Source organism: Bos javanicus, chromosome 3 (assembly GCF_032452875.1).
Source record: "Bos javanicus breed banteng chromosome 3, ARS-OSU_banteng_1.0, whole genome shotgun sequence".
Taxonomy (NCBI): domain Eukaryota; kingdom Metazoa; phylum Chordata; class Mammalia; order Artiodactyla; family Bovidae; genus Bos; species Bos javanicus.
Genome location: NC_083870.1, coordinates 93,884,435 through 93,907,955, shown reverse-complemented (window position 1 = coordinate 93,907,955; position 23,521 = coordinate 93,884,435). Strand labels below are relative to the sequence as shown.

Below are 23,521 nucleotides of genomic sequence, written 5' to 3'. Positions count from 1 at the left end.
CCAAGGGAACATTTCATGCAAAGATGGGCTCGATAAAGGACAGAAATGGTATGGACCTAACAGAAGCAGAAGATATTAAGAAGAGATGGCAAGAATACACAGAAGAACTGTACAAAAAAGATCTTCACGACCCAGATAATCATGATGGTGTGATCACTGACCTAGAGACAGACATCCTGCAATGTGAAGTCAAGTGGGCCTTAGAAAGCATCACTACAAACAAAGCTAGTGGAGGTGATGGAATTCCAGTTGAGCTATTTCAAATCCTGAAAGATGATGCTGTGAAAGTGATGCACTCAATATGCCAGCACATTTGGAAAACTCAGCAGCTTTCCAAGCCACAGGACTGGAAAAGGTCAGTTTTCATTCCAATCCCAAAGGCTATGCCAAAGAATGCTCAAACTACCGCACAACTGCACTCATCTCACATGCTAGTAATGCTCAAAATTCTCCAAGCCAGGCTTCAGCAATATGTGAACCATGAACTTCCAGATGTTCAAGCTGGTTTTAGAAAAGGCAGAGGAACCAGAGATCAAATTGCCAACATCTGCTGGATCATTGAAAAAGCAAGAGAGTTCCAGAAAAACATCTATTTCTGCTTTATTGACTATGCCAAAGCCTATGACTGTGTGGATCACAATAAACTAGAAAATTCTGAAAGAGATGGGAATACCAGATCACCTGACCTGCCTCTTGAGAAACCTATATGCAGGTCAGGAAGCAACAGTTAGAACTGGACATGGAACAGACTGGTTCCAAATAGGAAAAGGAGTACGTCAAGGCTGTATATCGTCACCCTGCCTATTTAACTTATATGCAGAGTACATCATGAGAAATGCTGGGCTGGAAGAAGCACAAGCTGGAATCAAGATTGCTGGGAGAAATATCAATAACCTCAGATATGCAGAGGACACCACCCTTATGGCACAAAGTGAAGAGGAGCTAAAGAGTCTCTTGATGAAAGTGAAAGAGGAGAGTGATAAGGTTGGCTTAAAGCTCAACATTCAGAAAATGAAGATCATGGCATCTGGTCCCATCACTTCATGGGAAATAGATGGGGAAACAGTGGAAACAGTGTCAGACTTTATTTTTGGGGGCTCCAAAATCACTGCAGCTGGTGACTGCAGCCATGAAATTAAAAGACGCTTACTCCTTGGAAAGAAAGTTATGACCAGCCTAGATAGCATATTCAAAAGCAGAGATATTACTTTGTCAACAAAGTTCTGTCTAGTCAAGGCTATGGTTTTTCCAGTGGTCATGTACGGATGTTAAAGTTGGACTGTGAAGAAAAGCTGAGCGCTGAAGAATTGATGCTTTTGAACTGTGGTGTTGGAGAAGACTCTTGAGAGTCCCTTGGACTGCAAAGAGATCCAAGCAGCCCATTCTAAAAGAGATCAGCCCTGGGTGTTCTTCGGAAGGACTGATGGTAAAGCTGAAACTCCAATACTTTGGCCACCTGATGCAAAGAGTTGACTCATTGGAAAAGACTCTGATGCTGGGAGGGATTGGGGGCAGGAGGAGAAGGGGATGACAGAGTTTGAGATGGCTGGATGGCATCACCGATTCGATGGACTTGAGTTTGAGTGAACTCTGGGAGTTCGTGATGGACAGGGAGGCCTGGCGTGCTGCAGTTCATGGGGTTGGAAAGAGTCGAACACGACTGAGTGACTGAACTGACTGAACTGAATGACCGTTGATGTTGAGAACTCTTTATATGCTTGTTCGTCTACACCATTTATCTTAACCACAACAAAAATTACTTTATATTTTAAAACTAAAGTCATTCTTTAAAGCTTCTCTGCTCTTGGGAAGTCTCTCTCTTATATCAACTTGAGAAGCAAGCAGGCTGTGCTTACAAGTACCTTCATATAGCCTGCCTTCCTTCTAAAACAGCTGCAAAACAGAAAGCCCTAAAACCTTGCTGCTGCTGCTAAGTCGCGTCAGTCATGTCTGACTCTGTGCGACCCCATAGACGGCAGCCCACCAGGCTCCTCTGTCCCTGGGATTCTCCAGGCAAGAATACTGGAGTGGGTTGCCATTTCCTTCTCCAATGCATGAAAGTGAAAAGTGAAAGTGAAGTCGCTCAGTCGTGTCCGACCCTTAGCAACCCCATGGACTGTAGCCTACCAGGCTCCTCCGTCCATGGGATTCTCCAGGCAAGAGTACTGGAGTGGGTTGCCATTGCCTTCTCCGCCTAAAACCTTAAGTGATGACAAAAATAAGGATCATGTCATCTGCAGAAAAATGACAAGCTCGCCCCCTAGTGTCAAGTAAGGAAGATAACAGAAAAAGCAAATATTCTTAAAAGGCACTACCACCACAAAGAAAATCATTTCTACCCTACCAAGAATCTGGAGAGAATAGGACAAACTACTAATCAATCAGGGCTTACCACGTGGAGCTAGTGGTAAAGAGCCCAACTGCCAGTGCAGGAGACATAAGAGACTCAGGTTCAATCCCTGGGTCAGGAGGATGCCCCAGTAGGGCATGGCAACCCACTCCAGTATTCTTGCCCAGAGAATCGCTATGGACAGAGAAGCCTAGGGGGCTACAGCTCCTAGGGTAATAAAGAGTTGGACACGACTGAAGCGACTTAGCAGGCACACACTAACCAATCAAGATAGTTTATTCACAAGAACAGTGAAAAAGGTTCAGTTCTGAGAGACAAAACGTATCATAAATCCCTTGCTTACAGATTTCTAGGGTAAGTAAGTTACTTTATTAACAGTACCAAATGAGTGGCCTGAGGATGTTATTTTTAACATGTGAATGTCTCCACTAACGGAAGTTTTCTGTTATACCCTCTTGAGCAACTCAGAAGCATAATGACCTTTATCTTTACATCACACATAACTCCCAATCTCTGAATTTATTGAAAAATCTGACTCTAAAAACAAAAAAGCAGCCCACACCAATGACTGCATAAGTCAGCAGGTGGCAGTCTTGACTATTTAACTGTTCTTAGCTCCTTAAACCCGCTATTATGTAAATCAAGATACTTTGATTTTTTTAAGCTCTCCCAACTAAAAATAATGGTGATGATGGTGATTCCTTCAGGCCTGTGGCTACTAATTTTTCCAGTTTCCTGCTCTCTCTTTCCCACCCCCACAATCTTTATGGCTCACTAGTCTGCTGTTTTTCACAGAAAAGGAAAAGAGTTTGAGAACCAAGATCTTATAAATGTGGATCACACCAGATAAACAAATATTGACCAAAATAAACATTTTAGACTACATCTGAGCAGGTGACACTGGGGAGCAATGGGTCAATGTAATCAGAGTTACTAATATTAAACACCAAGTCTTTCTTCTCTAGCAAGTCGACCTTCAAGGGCTCCATCAGAAATAGGAGGTGCCAGCATCAAGCTGTCTGTAGCATGGGAGGGTGGGCCACCCTAGCCAAACGTTAAAGGCTGGACACTTTTCTGCTGTTCTTTGTGCAGCTGCCGGGCCCGATTTTTTAGTTCCTCAGCCTTCGCTTCGTCCTTATCAACACCATCCCCAAGCTTGTACATGCGGCTGGCATTAGCACAGGCCCAGACATGGCCCAAGTCACAGGCTTTCATTGCGTATTTGCATGCCAGGCCCATGTCCTTGGGAAAGCTGGGGGCACCCTGCAGGAACATGGCACTGAGGTTGAAACAGCTAGCAGCATAGTTGCCATCACAGGCCCTTGTGTAGTAGTCTCTGGCCCTCTCCAGATTGGGCTGGCCATCCTCATTGACCTGTCCATCATGTGCCAGGAGACCAACATTGTGGCATGCTTCGGTGGACTTCTTTCCCGGCTTCTCACATGCCATCAGAAAGCAGTTGGAAGCAGCTTTCAGATCCTGGGATAGTCCACCTGGGAAGAAAGAAAAAAAGTCAATCCAAGCCAGGACAGAACCTGAATGTCTCAGGTCAAAGTCAGGAAGCAATTCCCAAGTAAAGTTCATAAACTTTGAGCTAAAGCAGCATGAAAAGAAGATGGCCTGTCATAGTACACAGAACTTACAGCTTTTTCAGCCACGGAATCTTCTGCTCAAATGGTATCTTATAAGGAAGCCCAAACAGGTAAAAAGGGTGAAATGACTAGCTTCTCAGCCTTAGCTTCGTCCTTACTGGTAAATGATATTTACCTCTGGGATAACAGCAAGATCACGGCATCTTATAAGCACTTCGCCAAATGTTTGTTAATTTAAATATATACTGAATATATATTAATTGCCAATTACTATGCTAGGTTCTAAGGAATAAAAAGATAATGACCCTGCCCTTGTGGATTTTGTGGTCTAATAAAACAGACATTAAACACCACACAAGTAAATGTATGATTCTAAGTGTGACAAGCATATGGAGAAAGAGTACAGGATGCTATGAGAATGATCAAGGCTCTGAACTAAGAGGTGACGTAAAGGAAAATTTCTCCAAAGAAGTGACATTTGAGCTGTGAAATAATGGAAAAAAGAATGAAAAGAAAAATATGGAGTGGGGAAAAAAAAAAGGCAAAGAAAACTGTTCCCAGCAGCAGGAACAGAATACAGAGAGAAAAGGAGCCCATGTGCTATAACTCAGAAATCACTAAGGAAGGGCGGTGAGGCAGGCAGGGGCTAGCTCACGCAGGGTCTGATGGGTCTTCTTAAGGACCCTGTACTTTAACCTCGGAGCAATGGAAAACTGCTAATGGATCATTTTAAGCAGAGGTGGTGACAGGGCCTGCTTTTTTCTTTAGTTTTTGTTTGTTTGTTTGTTTTAACAGAACATTTCAAATCCCCTAGTCTCAAAATCCCTCATTCCTAAAAAAAAGAGAAACATATCTCAACATTAGTTTTTAAAGAAGTCATCCCAAATACACCACCTAGGAAAAAAACATCATTAAGAGAACACCATTCCAGTCATCTTTGTAGTATGTGTTTGAATTAAATGTTGGCTGGCTGAATGGATAGCTAGATAGAAGTACAGTTGACTCTTGAAAGCTGTGAGGGACACCCACTCTCCATGCAGCCAAAAATCTGAAAATCCGAGACTAGCTTAAGAGTCAACCTTCCCTAAATGTGCTCCTGTGCACCCAGACTGAACCAACAGGGGATGGAAATCACGGAGCATTACTATTGTATTTATTGTTGAAAAAATCCCCATGGAAGTGAACCTGCATCATTCAAACCTGTGTTGTTTGAAGGTCAACTGCACTTTGGAAAACCAGATTACACATGCTACTTGTAAATAAAAAATTTAACTTTGATTTTACTTGCATTTATTAAGACAAACTGCTAACTTCAAATGAGTATTTCTTCAACAGAGATATTTCCTAAATGAGGCCCTGGAGTTATAAATTATTAAAAACATTTAAACGTTAAAGTTACCGGGTTTTTGGCCGGAGGCAAGGGGCTGGGGCCGGGGGGTGTTTCATGGTGGTGCAGCAGAAGCACAGAGTCCTAACCACTGGACTGCCAGGGGATTCCACTTTTATTTTGTTTTAACCAAATTTCAGACAGTATCGACTCACAACTATAAAAGGGGAATTCTCCTACTTCTCCCCACCTCTCTTCTCCTGCCTTCTACTTTTTGTTAGATACATTATTTCAACTCAGAGAGATACAGGAAACAAGGTTAATGAAGCCTGAGCTCTGCAGGCAGAAAACTGAGGCTCCAGTCCTGGCTCCATCATTTGGAAAATTTATACTATCATTTCTTCAAAAATTTTTTTTCTGTCCCAATCTATTTTCTTTCTGGGCTCCAACACACGCTGTGTTAGATTAAGGGACACTGAACCCTATGGGTTGAGACTCTGACGGTTGGGGAAGTTTTCTGCTTTTTTTGTCTCAGTGCTTCAGTTTAAGAGAAAATCTACAATCCTCTAAGTTCACTGATCTTTCAGATTCACTGTTTATTTGCTTTTGAAGTGTTCTATTTGTTGTTAAGCCTATCCAGTGAATTTTTCATTTCAAATATTATATTTTTCAATCACAGGAGTTCTTTTGATTCTTAATAGTTTCAGTTTCTCTGATGCGATTGCCCATCTGTTCATTCATTGTGTCCATTTTTTGTTTAAATTCTTTAACATACTTATTTCCCTGTTTTAAAAGTATTTTGACAGTTAATTCCAACATTCCTGTCACATCTGGGTCTGTTTCTATTGACTGATTTTTTTTTTTTTTTAACGTTTAGTAATTCCTTATTCCTGCACATTGTAGATGATACTTTATTCAGTCTGGGTTTTGTTGTATTCCCTTACAAACTACTATACTCTGGTTTCTCTTCATATCACATAAATCTCTCACCTTTTACCAAAGACTGCTGAGTTTTGTTCTGGCAGGTAACTATTCATTCACTGGTGAATCAGCCTGATCCTTCTGAGGCTTGACCTTCTGAGGCCTGATCTTCCAGCAGCCTCAGTGGCCAGAAACTCTGACCTATGCCTCATCCATTCAGCAAGAGTATCACAATCTACTTGGCTTCTACCTTTCTTCCTAGTCTGAAAAGTACCTCCAGGCAGAAAGCCAAAGCGTGGGGCTCATCCTGTGTGTTCCCCTTTTCTCAGGGATCACACTACTGCACTGAGTTATCTCCCAATGTCTAAAAGCAGTTGCTTCATATATTTTGTGGAATCCATGGTTTATATCCTTAAAAGTTCATTTCAGTTGCTTAATGGAAAGATGATTAGAGACCTGAATTAATGATGCAGGAAAGAAGGGTGGCTTGAATAACTATAGTAGCAGGAAAAGAAGAGAGGATAGATTTGAAACATATTTTAAAGACAAACTGGTCATGAGCTACTCAGTAGGGAGAGACACCACTTGCTAAACTGAAAGACAACAGGGGCATAATAATTTGAGAGAAAACAATTAAGAATTTCATGGAAGAATAAGATGGTGGAAGAGTAGTGGACGTGGAGTACATCTCTCTCCACAGATACATCAGGAATACACTTTCAGACACAGAAATGCATACAGAACACCAGCTGAGAGTGGACCGGAGTACCTGACCGGAGGAAAATAATATATAGAATCACGCAAAACTTGGTAGGAGAAGGAACTAGGGGGAAGAACAGGAGTGTCAGGAGGACTGGACCTGCCCTTGGCAGGTGGGGAAACTGAAGCAGGGGTCCAAGCCCCACGTCGGGTCACTTGTCTGAGCCAGAGGAGAAACATTTAAGGCTGAAAGTGAAACAGCTGATCTGTGGCAGCCTAAATGGAATGAGAATCAGATAGTCCTGCTGCAGCCATACATACTCCAGACAGGGATGCAGGTGCCCTGGAAGGGGCAGTGGCGGGGAGCTGGAGTTTAGGGATTGTGGAGCAACCCGAGGGCAAGGGCTGCTGTTGACTGCAGAGAGATGGATTGAGAGGATGTGAGGGAGGAGACTGTGGTGGGAAATGCCTGTAGAAGAAAGCTGGACAGCCATGGATGCATGGAATACTGCTGAGTCGTGCCTACGGGGTGGAGCCATCACCATAGCTTCTCTCCACAAGCCAGCATCGGCAGCTGAACAATACAGAGGCTGGCCCATCAAATGCCTGAATCACTACAGGGCAGGGCCCCACCCAGGGTGCCCCTTTAAGTGACTGATGCACCTGAACTACAGAGTAGGACCCCATCGAGGATGCCCCTTTAAGTGCCTGATGCGTGGAATAACAGAGAAGGACCCCAGGCAAGGGAGCCCTCTAAGCACCTGAATGGGCAGAGCTACGGAGAAAGACTGGCCAAAGAGGGCTTCTGATTGCCAGCTACAAGAGGCTCACAAAAAAATTCTGATAAGGTGATAACTCCTGCAGCTGAGGCAGTCCATGTCCCTGCACACTTGGCGCCACCAGGGTACCCGCAAGCCAAGCACCACCTTCATGCTCAACTCTCATTGGGGCAGAGCTGCTACAGGCAAAAAAAGTCTTGCATCTATGCACGCAGGGTTGCTTCAGTTATGTCTGACTCTTTCAGACCCTATAAACTGTGGCCTGCCAGGCTTCTCTGCCAGGGAGGGGGGTTCTCCAGGCAAGAATTCTGGAGCGTATTGGCCAATACTGGTAGCCATATCCTTCTAAAGCACTGTATTTCCTGCTGCCCTAGCTGCCAACTCCCCTGAGTACCTGGTGCTGCCAGAACCCCTGAGACCCAAAAAGCTGCACCAACCTCCACACCTTGCCCTCAGAGGGACAAACCCAAATCCTCCAGGGCAGCCTCAGAAGCAAATCCCAGTGGACGACCCACATGCAGAGGTGGAAATAAAACCACAGTTGAAACCCAGGAGCAGTATGGATAAGGAAGAACACCCAAAACCCTCCCATCAGCTGTACAAGCTGCAGATTAAATCCACACGATCAACTAGGCAGACTCTGTGTCTATGGAATATATAAAAGGTCACTGAGAGCTCCCACAAAAGAAAACGTACTAGTTTTGATAGCTGTGGACATTGGAGGCAAGAACACACAGGAGTAGGACCAGATTAGAATCTGAGCTGCCCCACAGCACGTCCAGAGATCAGCAGTGTTGGAGGGCATCCTAGCGAGGTGAGGTGGACTGTGACTCCCAGCGAGGGAAAGGACTCTGACAATAGTGACTCAAGAAAAACTATTATTCTTATGCTTTGACTTGTTCTGTAGATTCTTTGGATTTTGAATTTTTTTTTTTCTTTTTTCCTCCCTCTGTGGTCAGTTCAGTCAGTTAGTTCAGTTGCTCAGTTGTGTTCGACTCTTTGCGACCCCATGAATTGCAGCACGTCAGGCCTCCCTATCCATCACCAACTCCTGGAGTTTACTCAAACTCATATCCATCGAGTCGGTGACGCCATCCAGCCATCTCATCCTCTGTCGTCCCCTTCTCCTCCTGCCCCCAATCCCTCCCAGCATCAGAGTCTTTTCCAATGAGTCAACTCTGCAAGAGATGGCCAAAGTATTGGAGTTTCAGCTTTACCATCAGTCCTTCCAATAAACACTCAGGACTGATCTTCTTTAGAACAGACTAGTTGGATCTCCTTGCAGACCAAGGGACTCTCAAGAGTCTTCTCCAACACCACAGTTCAAAAGCATCAATTCTTCGGCGCTCAGCTTTCTTCACAGTCCAACTCTCACATCCATACATGACCACTGGAAAAACCACACCCTTGACTAGACAGAACTTTGTTGGCAAAGTAATGTCTCTGCTTTTGAATATGCTATCTAGGCTGGTCATAATTTTCCTTCCAAGGAGTAAGCGTCTCTTAATTTCATGGCTGCAATCACCAGCTGCAGTCATTTTGGAGCCCAAAAAATAAAGTCTGACACTGTTTCCACTGTTTCCCCATCTATTTCCCATGAAGTGATGGGACTGGATGCCATGATCTTCGTTTTCTGAATGTTGAGCTTTAAGCCAACTTTTTCACTCTCCTCTTTTACTTTCATCAAGAGACTCTTTAGCTCCTCCTCACTTTCTGCCATAAGGGTGGTGTCATCTGCATTTCTGAGGTTACTGGTATTTCTCCCGGCAGTCTTGATTCCAGCTTGTGCCTCTTCCAGCCCAGCGTTTCTCATGATGTACTCTGTATATAAGTTACATAAGCAGGGTGACAATATACAGCCTTGACATACTCCTTTTCCTATATGGAACCAGTCTGTTGTTCCATGTCCAGTTCTAACTGTTGCTTCCTGACCTGCATATAGGTTTCAAGAGGCAGGTCAGGTGGTCTGGTATTCCCATCTCTTTCAGAATTTTCCACAGTTTATTGTGATCTACACAGTCAAAGGCTTTGGCATAGTCAATAAAGCAGAAATAGATGTTTTTCTGGAACTCTCTTGCTTTTTCCATGATCCAGCAGATGTTGGTAATTTGATCTCTGGTTCCTCTGCCTTTTCTAAAACCAGCTTGAGCATCACGGAGTTCACGGTTCATGTATTGCTGAAGCCTGGCTTGGAGAATTTTGAGCATTACTTTACTAGCATGTGAGATGAGTGCAATTGTGCGGTAGTTTGAGCATTCTTCGGAGAAGGCAATGGCACCCCACTCCAGTACCCTTGCCTGAAAAATCCCATGGATGGAGCAGCCTGGTAGGCTGCAGTCCATGGGGTCGCTAAGAGTCGGACACGACTGTGTGACTTCACTTTCACTTTTCACTTTCATGGAGAATCCCAGGGACGGGGGAGCCTGGTGGGCTGCCATCTATGGGGTCGCACAGAGTTGGACACGACTGAAGTAACTTAGCAGTTGAGCATTCTTTGGCATTGCCTTTGGGATTGGAATGAAAACTGACCTTTTCCAGTCCTGTGGCCACTGCTGAGTTTTCCAAATGTGCTGGCATATTGAGTGCAGCATTTTCACAGCATCATCTTTCAGGATTTGAAATAGCTCAACTGGAATTCCATCACCTCCACTAGCTTTGTTCATAGTGATGCTTTCTAAGGCCCACCTGACTTCACATTCCAGGATGTCTGGCTCTAGATGAGTGATCACACCATCGTGATTATCTGGGTCGTGAAGATCACTTTTGTACAGTTTTGTGTATTCTTGCCAGCTCTTCTTAATATCTTCTGCTTCTGTTAGGTCCATACCATTTCTGTCCTTTATCGAGCCCATCTTTGCATGAAATGTTCCCTTGGTATCTCTAATTCTCTTGAAGAGATCTCTAGTGTTTCCCATTCTATTGTTTTCCTCTATTTCTTTGCATTGATCGCTGAGGAAGGCTTTCTTATCTCTCCTTGCTTTTGGAACTCTGCATTTAGATGCTTATATCTTTCCTTTTCTCCTTTGGCACTATGAAATCTAATTAAGTTTTTGAGATTTTTCTCTGTCACATTTTTTATTGTTGTTATAAACCTCTGCCTCTACATTGAAAGTGAAAGTGAAGTTGCTCAGTCATGTCCGACTCTTTGCAACCCATGGACACCAGGCTTCTCTGTCCGTGGGATTTTCTAGGCAAGAGTACTGGAGTGAGTTGCCTTTTCCTTCTCCAGGGAACTTCCCGACCCAGGGATCGAACCCACATCTCCCGCGTTGTAGACAGACGGTTTACCGTCTGAACCACCAGGGAAGTCAGTTCTGTGTCTTCCTTTTTTTCTTTTCTTTTTTTAATTTTAATTTTTTAAACCTATTATTTTTTCTAAGTTTATCCCTTTGTTTGCTTTTCCTACTGTTCTTTTCCTCTTGCAGTTAATCTTTAATGTATATAAATCTTTATCTACCTCTTTTTGACTTCGCATATGTATTCTTTCTTTCCTCTCAACATATTTGTTAGTTTTGTTTTCACTGCTTTATTCCCCACTTGGCACCTTGCTTTAGTTTTGTTTTCCAGTTTGTGCTTTAGTTAAATTTGTTCTTAACTGGTAAATATAACTTATTATTTCCTTTGTTCGCCAAGTCAATCAACTGTACTTTATTTCTGTTGGACTGTTTTGACTTTGCTCAGCGGTATATATGTGTACGTGTATATTCCATTATTTTAATTATTATTTGCCTGATTTTGTAATTGCCATTTGTTTGGTTTCTGATTACTGGATATCTGTTTTAATCTCACTTAATGCCATAACCATTTGTAGAATCTTCGTTCCTCACCGGAGATCAAGCTCTGAGCCTTTGGAGTGGGAGCACTGATTCCAAGACCCTAGACTACCAGAGAACTAACCCTGCTGCTACTGCTGCTAAGTCACTTCAGTCGTGTCCAATTCTGTGTGACCCCATAGACGGCAGCCCACCAGGCTCCCCCGTCCCTGGAATTCTCCAGGCAAGAACACTGGAGTGGGTTGCCATTTCCTTCTCCAATGCATGAAACTGAAAAGTAAAAGTGAAGTCGCTCAGTCGTGTCCGACTCCTAGCGACCCCATGGACTGCAGCCTACCAGGCTCCTCCATCCATGGGATTTTCCAGGCAAGAGTACTGGAGTGGGGTGCCATCGCCTTCTCCCTAGGAGGCATCAAACGGTGAGAACTCACACAAAGGAAACCACTTGAATACAAGACCCGGCATCACCCAACCACCAGTAGCACCCTGTGCAGGACGCTTCATCTAAACAACAAAAGAAAAATACACACCTAATCATCAGCAGACAGGACTACCACTTCACACAGCCTTGCCTATCAGAGAGGAAAAAAAAAACTCAGCACAAATCTCACCCTATACGAAGCTTACACAAATCTCTGGACCAACCTGAGGAGGGAAGAAACCAAAAAGAAGAAAGAATTCAACCCTGAAGCCTGGGAAAAGGAGACCTCAAACAGTAAGTTTAAAAAAAAAAAGGAAAAGGCAGAGAAATACTACATAGATGAAGGAACAAACTAGAAACACAGAAGTCCAAATAAATGAAAGGAAACAGGCAAACTATCTGAAAAAGAATTCAGAATAATGACAGTCAAGATGATCAAAAACCTTGAAAACAAAATGGAGAAAATGCAAGAATCAATTAACAAAGATCTAGAAGAATTAAAGAATAAACATACAGAGACAAACAACACAATTACTGAAATTAAAAATACTCTAGAAGGAATCAATAGCAGAATATCTGAAGCAGAAGAACAAATCAGTGAGCTGGAAGATAAAATGGTGGAAATAACTTCTGAAGATCAGAATGAAAAAAAGTAAAGGAATGAAAAGAACTGAGGATAGTCTCAGAGACCTCTGGGACAATATCAAATGCACCAATAATTGAATTATAGAGGTCCCAGAAGAAGAAGAGAAAAAGAAAGGGTATGAGAAAAGTTTTGAATAGATTATAGTTGAAAATTTCCCCAACATGGAAAAGGAAATAGTCAATCAAGTCCAACAGGTGGAAAGAGTCCCATACAGGATAAACCCAAGGAGAAACGCTCCAAGACACATACTAATCAAAATAACAAAGACTAAACACAAAGAAAGAATATTAAAAGTAGTAAGGGAAAAGCAACAAGTAACATTCAAGGGAAACCCCATATGTTTAACAGCTGATCTTTGAGCAGAAGCTCTGCAGGCCAAAGGAAGTGGCAGGATATATTTAAAATGCTGAAAGGGGAAAAAAATCTACAACCAAGATTACTCTACCCAGCAAGAATATCATTCAAAATTGATGGAAATTAAAATGCTTTTCAGACAAGTCAAAGTTAAGAGAATTCAGTACCACCAAACCAGCTTTCAACAAATGTTAAAGGAACTTATATAGTCAAGAAATACAAGAGAAGAAAAAGATCTACAAACTCAACCCCAAACAATTAAGAAATTGGCAGTAGAAATATATATATATCAATAATTATTTCAAATATAAATGAATTAAATGTTTCAACCAAAATACACAGACTGGATCAATGGATACAAAAACAAGACACATATATATTCTGTCTAAAAGAAACCCACTTCAGACCTAAAGACACATACAGACTGAAAGTGAGAGGATGGAAAAATATATTCTGAGGACAGCTTTGTTATCTCTCCTTGCTCTTCTTTGGAACTCTGCATTTAAATAAGTATCTCTTTCCTTTTCTCCTTTGCCTTTGGCTTCTCTTCTCAGCTATTTGTAAGGCCTCCTTAGACAATCATTTTGCTTTATGCAGAGTACATCATGCAAAATGCATGGGTGAAGCACAAGCATATGAAGATGAAGCATATGCAGGCAGGCAGATGAATCATATGTAGACGAAGTACAATCATATGCAGAGTACATCATGTGAAATGCCAAACTGGATGAAGCACAAGCTGAAATCAAGACTGCTAGAAATATCAATAACCTCAGATATGCAGATGACACAACCCTATGACAGAAAGCAAAGAGGAACTAAAGAGCCTCTTTATGAAGGTAAAAGAGGAGTGTGAAAAAGCTGGCTTAAAACTCAACATACAAAAAACGAAGATCATGGCATCCAGTCCCATCACTTCACAGCAAACAGATGGGGAAGCAATGGAAACAGTGACAGACTTTATCTTCTTGGGCTCCAAAATCACTGCATATGGTGACTTCAGCCATGAAATTAAAAGATGCTTGCTCCTTAGAAGAGAAGCTATGACCAACCTAGACAACATATTAAAATGCAGAGATATTACTTTGCCAACAAAGGTCCATCTAGTCAAAGCTATGGTTTTTCCAGTAGTCATGTCTGGAAGTGGGAGTTGGACCATAAAGAAGGCTGAACGCTGAAGAACTGATGTTTTTGACTGTGGTGTTGGAGAAGACTCTTGAGAGTCCTTCGGACTGCAAGGAGATCAAACCTGTCAATCCTAAAGGATATCAATTCTGAATATTCATTGGAGGCTGACTGATGCTGATGCTGAAGCTCCAACACTTTGGCCACTTTTTGCGAAAAGCTGACTCACTGGAAAAGACCCTGATGCTGGGAAAGGTTGAAGGCAGGAGGAGAAAAGAGGACAAGATGGTTGGATGGCATCACTGACTCAATGGACATGAGTTCGAGCAAGCTCTGGGAGATAGTGAAATACAGGGAAGCCTGGCATACTGCAGTCCATGGGGTCGCAAAGAGTCAGAGATGACTGAGTGACTGAAGAACAACAAAAGTCCTTATGAAAAATATAATAAAATATGATATAAAGATAAGACATATATTCAGAAACTAACATCTAGGAACATTTTTATTTTTCCATGCTATATTGTACAGGTGAGTTCACACATAATTTTCTGTTCAGCTTTCTTCATTGAATATTATATTATAAACTCTTCCTGACATCAACAAAAACTATTTAGAAACATTATTTTTTAATGGGTTAAATAACATTCTAGTTGATGGAAGTAACATTATTTAACTAAACTGCTACTATTGGCACACAGATTTTTAAAAAATAATAATGCAGCTATATATTACTTACAAACCATAAATTAATGAAAATGGGCTAAAGAAATGCCCCTCTGCTTAAGCAAGGGAACTTTATATTCCTGTTAATGCTAAACTTTCTTCAAATTTGAGACTACCACAGACCGTATGTTCCATGTGAAGGCAGAAAGAGTCCACAGAGTTCCAGAGATTTAAAAAAGGCATCCTCTTCAGCAAACTTTTACTGATTGTCCTTCTAACCAGGCTTCACTGGGCACTAGGAACAAGCAATGAATGAATTATATCATCCTCAAAAAGCTTATGAACTAGTCAGCAAAAAAAAGAGCTGCCTGTCTTAGGTTATATTCCCAACTTGTGGTGGTTTTCAAACAAGCCCATAAATTCTTGATAGTCCTTCTTTCAAGAGGTAGAATTTTAGTTCCCTCTAATTAGTGCAGGCTAAACTTACTGACTCACTTCAAATAAGCAGAATGGTATAGTAATGAAAAGCATGTGACTTCCAAGAGTAGGTTATAAAAGACCCTGTGGATTCCATCTTGATCCTTCTTTTGGATCACTCACTCTGAAGGAAGCCAAATGCCATGTCATAAGGACATACAAGTAGCCCATGAAGAGATCCATGTCACAAGGAACCAAGGTCTCTTGACAACATCTGGCAAAGAATGGAAGCCTTCACAGCCAAGTGAGTGAGCCTGCTTAGGATTGAAGAGTCTAGTTCCAGTCAAGCCTTCAAAAGACTACATACAGCCTGGCTCCCTGGCTAGTGTCTTGACTGCAGCCTAATTGAGAGACCCTGAGGCACACAGCTCACCACTCCCAAATTCCTGATCCAAAGAAACTATGTGAAATGATAGGTTTGTTGGGATAATTTATTATTTAGCAATAGGTAATTCCTAGGAGGCACAGAATAAAGAATCTGCCTGCCAATACAGGAGACACAAGAGATGTGAGTTCAATCCCTGGGTCAGGAAGATCCCTTAGATTAGGAAACAGCAACCCACTCCAATATTCTTGTCTCGAAAAATCGCATGGACAGGGGAGCCTGGTAGACTACAGTCCATGGGGCTATAAAGAGTCGGACATGATGAGCAGCACGCAACACAAGGCAACTTAAACACTACTCAATATCAACTGCAATTAAGGCACGAGGAGAAAAGACAGATGGAAAGGAACTGATTACTAGTCCCTTCTTCTGTGCCAGGCACATGCTGATACCTTTACCTACATTATCCTATTTAATCTTCACAAAGACCTATGAAGAAAGTATTGTTTTTTCTCCATTTTACAGGTGATATAACTGATACACAGAGTTAACATTCCCTAAGGTCTGCAACCCCACATCCAAGGAGCAGTGGCTGCGCTGGTGCAGGAGGGCTGAGAGGAGCTACTCCATGTTCAAGGTCAGGAGGGGCAGCGGTGAGGAGATACCCCTCGTCCAAGGTAAGGAGCAGTGGCTGCACTTTGCTGGAGCAACCCTGAAGAGATACCCCACGTCCAAGGTAAGAGAAACCCAAGTAAGACAGTAGGTGTTGCGAGAGGCATCAGAGAGCAGACACACAAACCATAATCACAGAAAACTAGCCAATCTAATCACACGGACCACAGCCTTGTCTAACTCAATGAAACTAAGCCATGCCGTGTGGGGCCACCCAAGACAGGCGGGTCACGGTGGAGAGGTCTGACAGAATGTGGTCCACTGGAGAAGGGAATGGCAAACCACTTCAGTGTTCTTGCCTTGAGAACCCCATGAACAGTATGAAAAGGCAAAATGATAGGATACTGAAAGAGGAACTCCCCAGGTCAGTAGGTGCCCAATTTGCTACAGAAGATCAGTGGAGAAACAACTCCAGAAAGAATGAAGGGATGGAGCCAAAGCAAAAGCAATACCCAGTTGTGGATGTGACTGGTGATAGAAGCAAGGTCCGATGCTGTAAACAGCAATATTGCACAGGAACCTGGAATGTCAGGTCCATGAATCAAGGCAAACTGGAAGTGGTAAAACAGGAGATGGCAAGAGTGAACGTCGACATTCTAGGAATCAGTGAACTAAAATGGACTGGAATGGTGAATTTAACTCAAATGACCATTATATCTACTACTGCAGGCAGGAATCCCTTAGAAGAAATAGAGTAGCCATCATGGTCAACAAGAGAGTCCGAAATGCAGTACTTGGATGCAATCTCAAAAACGATAGAATGATCTCTGTTCATTTCCAAGGCAAACCATTCAATATCACAGTAATCCAAGTCTATGCCCCAACCAGTAACACTGAAGAAGCTGAAGTTGAACAGTTCTATGAAGACCTACAAGACCTTTTAGAACACCCTAAAAAGATGTCCTTTTCATTATAGGGGATTGGAATGCAAAAGTAGGAAGTCAAGAAACACCTGGAGTAACAGGCAAATTTGGCCTTGGAATATGGAATGAAGCAGGGCAAAGGTTAATAGAGTTTTGCCAAGAGAACGCAATGGTCATAACAAACACCCTCTTCCAACAACACAAGAGAAGACTCTACACATGGACATCACCAGATGGTCAACACCAAAATCAGACTGATTATATTCTTTGCAGCCAAAGACGGAGAAGCTCTATACTTCAGCAAAAACAAGACTGGGAGCTGACTGAGGCTCAGATCATGAACTCCTTATTGCCAAATTCAGACTTAAATTGAAGAAAGTAGGGAAAACCACTAGATCATTCAGGTATGACCTAAATCAAATCTCTTATGATTATACAGTGGAAGTGAGAAATAGATTTAAGGGACTAGATCTGATGGATAGAGTGCCTGATGAACTATGGACAGAGGTTCGTGACATGTACAGGAGACAGGGATCAAGACCATCCCTATAGAAAAGAAATGCAAAAAAGCAAAATGGCTGTCTGGGGAGGCCTTACAAATAGCTCTGAAAAGAAGAGAAGCCAAAAGCAAAGGAGAAAAGGAAAGATACAAGCATCTGAATGCAGAGTTCCAAATAGCAAGGAGAGATAAGAAAGCCTTCCTCAGCGATCAATGCAAAGAAATAGAGGAAAACAATAGAATGGGAAAGACTAGAGATTTCTTCAAGAAAATTAGAGCTACCAAGGGGACATTTCATGCAAAGATGGGCTCAATAAAGGACAGAAATGGTATGGACCTAACAGAAGCAGAAGATATTAAGAAGAGGTGGCAAGAATACACAAAACTGTACAAAAAAATGATCTTCACGACCCAGATAATCACGATGGTGTGATCACTCATCTAGAGCCAGACATCCTGGAATGTGAAGTCAAGTGGGCCTTAGAAAGCATCACTACGAACAAAGCTAGTGGAAGTGATGGAATTCCAGTTGAGCTATTCAAATCCTGAAAGATGATGCTGTGAAAATGCTGCACTCAATGTCAGCACATTTGGAAAACTCAGCAGTGGCCACAGGACTGGAAAAGGTCAGTTTTCATTCCAATCCCAAAGAAAGGCAATGCCAAAGAATGCTCAAACTACCGCACAATTGCACTCATCTCACATGCTAGTAAAGTAATGCTCAAAATTCTCCAAGCCAGGCTTCAGCAATATGTCAACCGTGAACTTTCAGATGTTCAAGCTGGTTTTAGAAATGGCAGAGGAACCAGAGATCAAATTACCAACATCTGCTGGATCATGGAAAAAACAAGAGAGTTCCAGAAAAACATCTATTTCTGCTTTATTGACTATGCCAAAGCCTTTGACTGTGTGGATCACAATAAACTGTGGAAAATTCTGAAAGAGATGGGAATACCAGACCACCTGACCTGCCTCTTGAGAAACCTATATGCAGGTCAGGAAGCAACAGTTAGAACTGGACATGGAACAACAGACTGGTTCCAAGTAGGAAAAGGAGTACATCAAGGCTGTATATTGTCACCCTGCCTATTTAACTTATATGCAGAGTACATCATGAGAAACGCTGGGCTGGAAGAAGCACAAGCTGGAATCAAGATTGCTGGGAGAAATATCAATAACCTCAGATATGCAGAGGACACCACCCTTATGGCACAAAGTGAAGAGGTGCTAAAGAGTCTCTTGATGAAAGTGAAAGAAGAGAGTGAAAAGGTTGGCTTAAAGCTCAACATTCAGAAAACGAAGATCATGGCATCTGGTCCCATTACTTCATGGGAAGTAGATGGGGAAACAGTGGAAGCAGTGTCAAACTTTATTTTTTTGGGCTCCAAAATCACTGCAGATGGTGATTGCAGCCATGAAATTAAAAGACACTTACTCCTTGGAAGGAAAGTTATGACCAACCTACATAACATATTCAAAAGCAGAGACATTAGTTTGCCAACAAAGGTCCGTCTAGTCAAGGCTATGGTTTTTCCAGTGGTCATGTATGGATGTGAGAGTTGGACTGTGAAGAAAGCTGAGCGCTGCAGAATTGATGCTTTTGAACTGTGGTGTTGGAGAAGACTCTTGAGAGTCCCTTGGACTGCAAGGAGATCCAACCAGTCCATTCTGAAGGAGATCAGTCCTGGGTGTTCATTGGAAGGACTGATGGTAAAGCTGAAACTCCAATAATTTGGCCACCTCATGCGAAGAGTTGCTTCATTGGAAAAGACTCTGATGGGGATGACAGAGGATGAAATGGCTGGATGGCATCATCGACTCGATGGACATGAGCTTGGGTGAACTCCGGGAGTTGGTGATGGACAGGGAGGCCTGGTGTGCTGCAATTCATGGTGTTGCAAACAGTCGGACAGGACTGAGCGACTGAACTTAACTGAAGGTCTGCCTAAGGGATTCCGCAGGTGGCTCAGTGATAAAATAATCTGCCTGCCAATGCAGGAGATGTCAGTTTGATCCCTGGGTCAGGAAGATCCCCTGGAGAAGGATATGGCAACCTGCTCCAAAATTCTTGCCTGGGAAATCCCATGGGCAGAGGAGCCTGGCGGGCTACAGTCCATGGGGTCACAAAGTTGGGCATGACTAAGCACACACAAGGTCTGCCTAACTTGAAAGGCTATGCTCTTCCCTCCAGCACTTTGCTGAACTCTTGACTCCAAATTTTCCTACAACATGCTTCCCCAATGCCTGTGAAGACCCATCTGTAAAGAGAACTCAGTATGAGCCTCACATGTGGCCTCACCACTACCATCGATGATAAGGACCAAAGAAAGCAGGCCCCTCCTTACCTTTCCCAGTCACATAATAGGCCCCCAGTTTGTAGCAGCTATCACTGTGTTTGTTCTCTTCACAGTTGAACTTCAACACCTTGGCAGCCTCATCAAAATTCTTCTGGATCCCTTCCAAATAGTCCACCAGCCGATAGCAACCTGTGAGGAAAGGGCAAAAATTGTCGTTCAAGTCTGGGGGAGTGGGGAGGGTCCAGGTGTGGCAGGCCGGATGTGCCTTTTATTAGGACAAGCCTCTGTCCTCTTGAGTTGTGGCAAGGTGACTTCACCACAAAAAATGCATGTTCAGCCACTCCTACAAATGGCACTGTCTGCCCTCAGCCTGGGACTGAGCAATGTATAAAGCGGGAAGACCTTGGCCCCTACAATGGCTCTACTACTCACCAGCCCTTCTATTCTCTGTCAACAAGGCCCAGAGATCCACTGGCTTCAATGATGAAACTTTGCTAGCTTTGGAACTTCTCAGAAGTTCAGCATTTAAACAGTGAGAACCAAAAGGGTCAATAGGTCAGTCTTCATGGCAGCAAGAAGCAGTTCTTTGACGACTATATCTTAATCCTTGGCCAGGCTGGGTACATGAAGAAAGAGTTGAAATTGCAGCTACCAAAGGAGTTAGAAATAAGACTCCCTCTCCTTGGTAGTCTATTTCCAGCAAGCCTCTCCTTAACAACTCTCCCCTCTGTACCTTTTCTTCATCCACAACAACATCCACCTCTTGTTAACTTTCATTCAATGAATATTTGAGCATCTACCTGCAACAACATAGTAGAACATAGTAGACACTGCTTTAGTTGCTGGGAATATAGTCACCTGTCCTCCTAAAAGTTACAGTCTAGAGGAGGAAACACAATAAATAAATAGCTTAACAAGATGCATTCAAACCTTAATAAACACCATCAGTGAAATAAAACAGGATGATATGACAGTTTGCTGGGCATTTGGGGGGAAATGGTTAACACAGACCGGGTAATCAGGTAGGGCCTCACTGAGGATTTCAATGTATGAGCTGAGATGTGAATAACAAGAATGAACTAGCTATTTAAAGACAATGAAATGGGAAGGAGACAGAAAGACTCAGGCACAAGGAACAGTACATAAAAAGACTTAAAAAAGAGAATAAGCTTAACACAAATAAGGTATAATGTAGCTGGATCCAGGAGGGGCAGGAAAAGAGAAAAAGGCAGGGACCAATCAGAGGGCCTTACATTAGATAGGAAGAAACGGATTTTATTCCAAGTCAATGGCAAACCACTGGAAGGATTTATGAAGGGAAGTGATATAATTCAACTTGCATTTTTAAAACGTCACTCTAATAAATATGTCTGTATGTATCTGGATGAATATGGAGGAAGTCATGTGTGAGGGGACCCACTCCAACACCAATAATGACAAAAATGTGTTTCTTCTGTCATCTGAAAATCTAGTAAATAACATAATGAAATTAAAATTTAGGTATCAGTTTATGAGTAGAGAATAGATTTAAGGGAGTTAGGGTGCAAATGGAGAATCAAGTTAGAAAGTCACTTCAGTAATCTGGCTGAGAAATGATGATTCTGAAGAGTACTACAGAACTAGCTATAGAAACTGCCTCCTCTCAGACTCTCTCAAGAGCAGGATCCTGCACTTCTTATATGCCCACCCACCCTTCCTTCACTGCTTAGTGTATCTCCAGAGTACAAAAACACATGCATGGCTCTCCACTGCCTACACAATAACGGCTTTCAAATGCCTTACCCCAGCCTTCAAGATCTGACACACTGTGGCCCAAGGTCCATCCCTCCTCAATCTTATTTCTAACTACATTCTGACTTCAATTTTCTGAAAGAGCATTTTCTTCACTCCCTCCATTTAATCAGCATTACTAGCCTATTCTTCCTGACCTCTTCCAGGAGTCTTCCCCAACCATTCTGCACCTCATGGATTCTGTTAAGCCATCCTACTTCAGAGCAACTCTGTGTAGTTGGTCAGCTTGGAGCAAGGCTGCAAGCTATTAGAAGGCAGGGCCAATATCTTTTTTTTTTTTTTTCTTTAAAAGTATGGGTACTTCCCTGGTGGTCCAGTGGCTAAGACTCCCAATACAGGGGGGCCCAGGCTGGATCCTTGGTCAGGGAACTAGATTCCAGATGTGACAACTAAGAGTTTGCATGCCACTACTAAGACCAGGTGCAGCCATATAAATAAATAAAAGGGGAAAAAAAGCACTAAGAAGAAAACCACCCAAAGGTACTGGCTGCTCTGGATGGCCCCTTCTGGACATCACCATCCACCCACAACTGAAGTCAACTCAATGTTCCCAGAACACACGGGGCACATTCATACCTCAGGGGCTTTTCACAAGCCCTTACCTCTGCCTGGCATGCACCTCTGCCTGGCATGCACCTCCCTTACTTTTTTCAACACTTTGTTCAAATGCTACCTTCTCAAAGATTCACCCTGACCACTCAATTTAAAGTTGCCCTCCTGAACGGCTGAGACCTCTCAGTCAGTTCTTTTTCCCACTGCACTTACTACCTTCTAAACATTTATTAGGTTTATTTTCCAATAACCCCCACGAGAATGTAAGCTCCACGAGGACAGAGCATTTTATCAGTTCCCTGATGTAGCCGTAGTCTCTCTGCTCCAAATGCCCTAGCGCTTCTCTTCCTTCTCGCCAGGCCTCCGGGCTCGGGGCGGCCAGAGCATGCTCCCGCTGCGTGCCCCGAAGCTCTGTGGAATCCAACCCGCCCCTTACTTACTTACTTACACACACACACAGCAGTCAGCGACCCACACACACACACACAGCAGTCAGCGACCCACAGACACCCGGGTCCCCTTCCAGATCCCCTCAGAGGTCGCTCGCGTGACCCATCAGTCCCCGTCCCCGAGGCCGGAGCCTCCACGTGTCCTTAAGGCCCTGCAGGCGGCGCTCACCGTCCGGGTCCTTCTCGCGGTAGCACTGGTAGTTGCACTCCACTTCCATGTTCTCCAGAAAGGACTTCACCTGTTCCTCGTCCTGAAAGTCCACCAAGCCCGCCATGGCTCTCGCTAGCCCAGTTAAAACCACCCCGCCGCTCCGACCCTGCCCGCGCCGCACGTCCTCCCGCCCCCACGGTCACGTGAGCCGGCGAAGGGGCGGAGCCTTGGAGGGGCGTGCCGCCAAGGTCCGCGTTCAGCTCTGCGCTGGGGAGGAGGAGCGTCCTGAGCTTTGGGCAGTCATTTGTCCTCAAGGTGTTGGTCTTTGGCGGTCCCAAGTTTTCCTCTGGTCAGCCCACATGTAAAGCCGGTAGCAGTCTTTCTGCTGCTGCTGCTGCTAAGTCGCTTCAGTCGTGTCTGACTCTGTGCGACCCCATAGACGGCAGCCCACCAGGCTTCCCGTCCCTGGGATTCTCCAGGCAAGAACACTGGAGTGGGTTGCCATTTCCTTCTCCAATGCATGAAAGTGAAAAGTGAAAGTGAAGTCGCTCAGTCGTGTCCGACTTTTCGCGACCCCATGAACTGCAGCCTACCAGGCTCCTCCGTCCATAGGATTTTCCAGGCAAGAGTACTGGAGTGGGCTGCCATCGCTTTCCCCGAGTGTTTCTGCAGCACTTTATATTTGTGCCAGCCCTGTGGTGGTAATGTTTCTCTGCCTGCGGTCATTTATCATATTCGTTAATTCGGTATTCCCTAAGCGTGCGTCACCGAGTGCTTGGTTTTAGAATTACAACA

General features: G+C 43.5%; 1 protein-coding gene across 1 annotated transcript; it reads right to left on the bottom strand.

The window, feature by feature from the left end:
* Positions 1 to 2,608: 2,608 nt before the first annotated feature.
* LOC133244579 (cytochrome c oxidase assembly factor 7) lies at positions 2,609 to 22,928 on the bottom strand. The gene is made up of 3 exons (XM_061411948.1): positions 22,745 to 22,928; positions 19,832 to 19,972; positions 2,609 to 3,843 (listed from the first exon to the last, which is right to left on the bottom strand). The coding sequence occupies exons 1-3, from the start codon at positions 22,848 to 22,850 to the stop codon at positions 3,395 to 3,397; spliced, it is 696 nt and encodes a 231-aa protein (XP_061267932.1). The 5' UTR covers positions 22,851 to 22,928; the 3' UTR covers positions 2,609 to 3,394.
* Between the last annotated feature and the right edge of the window lie 593 nt (positions 22,929 to 23,521).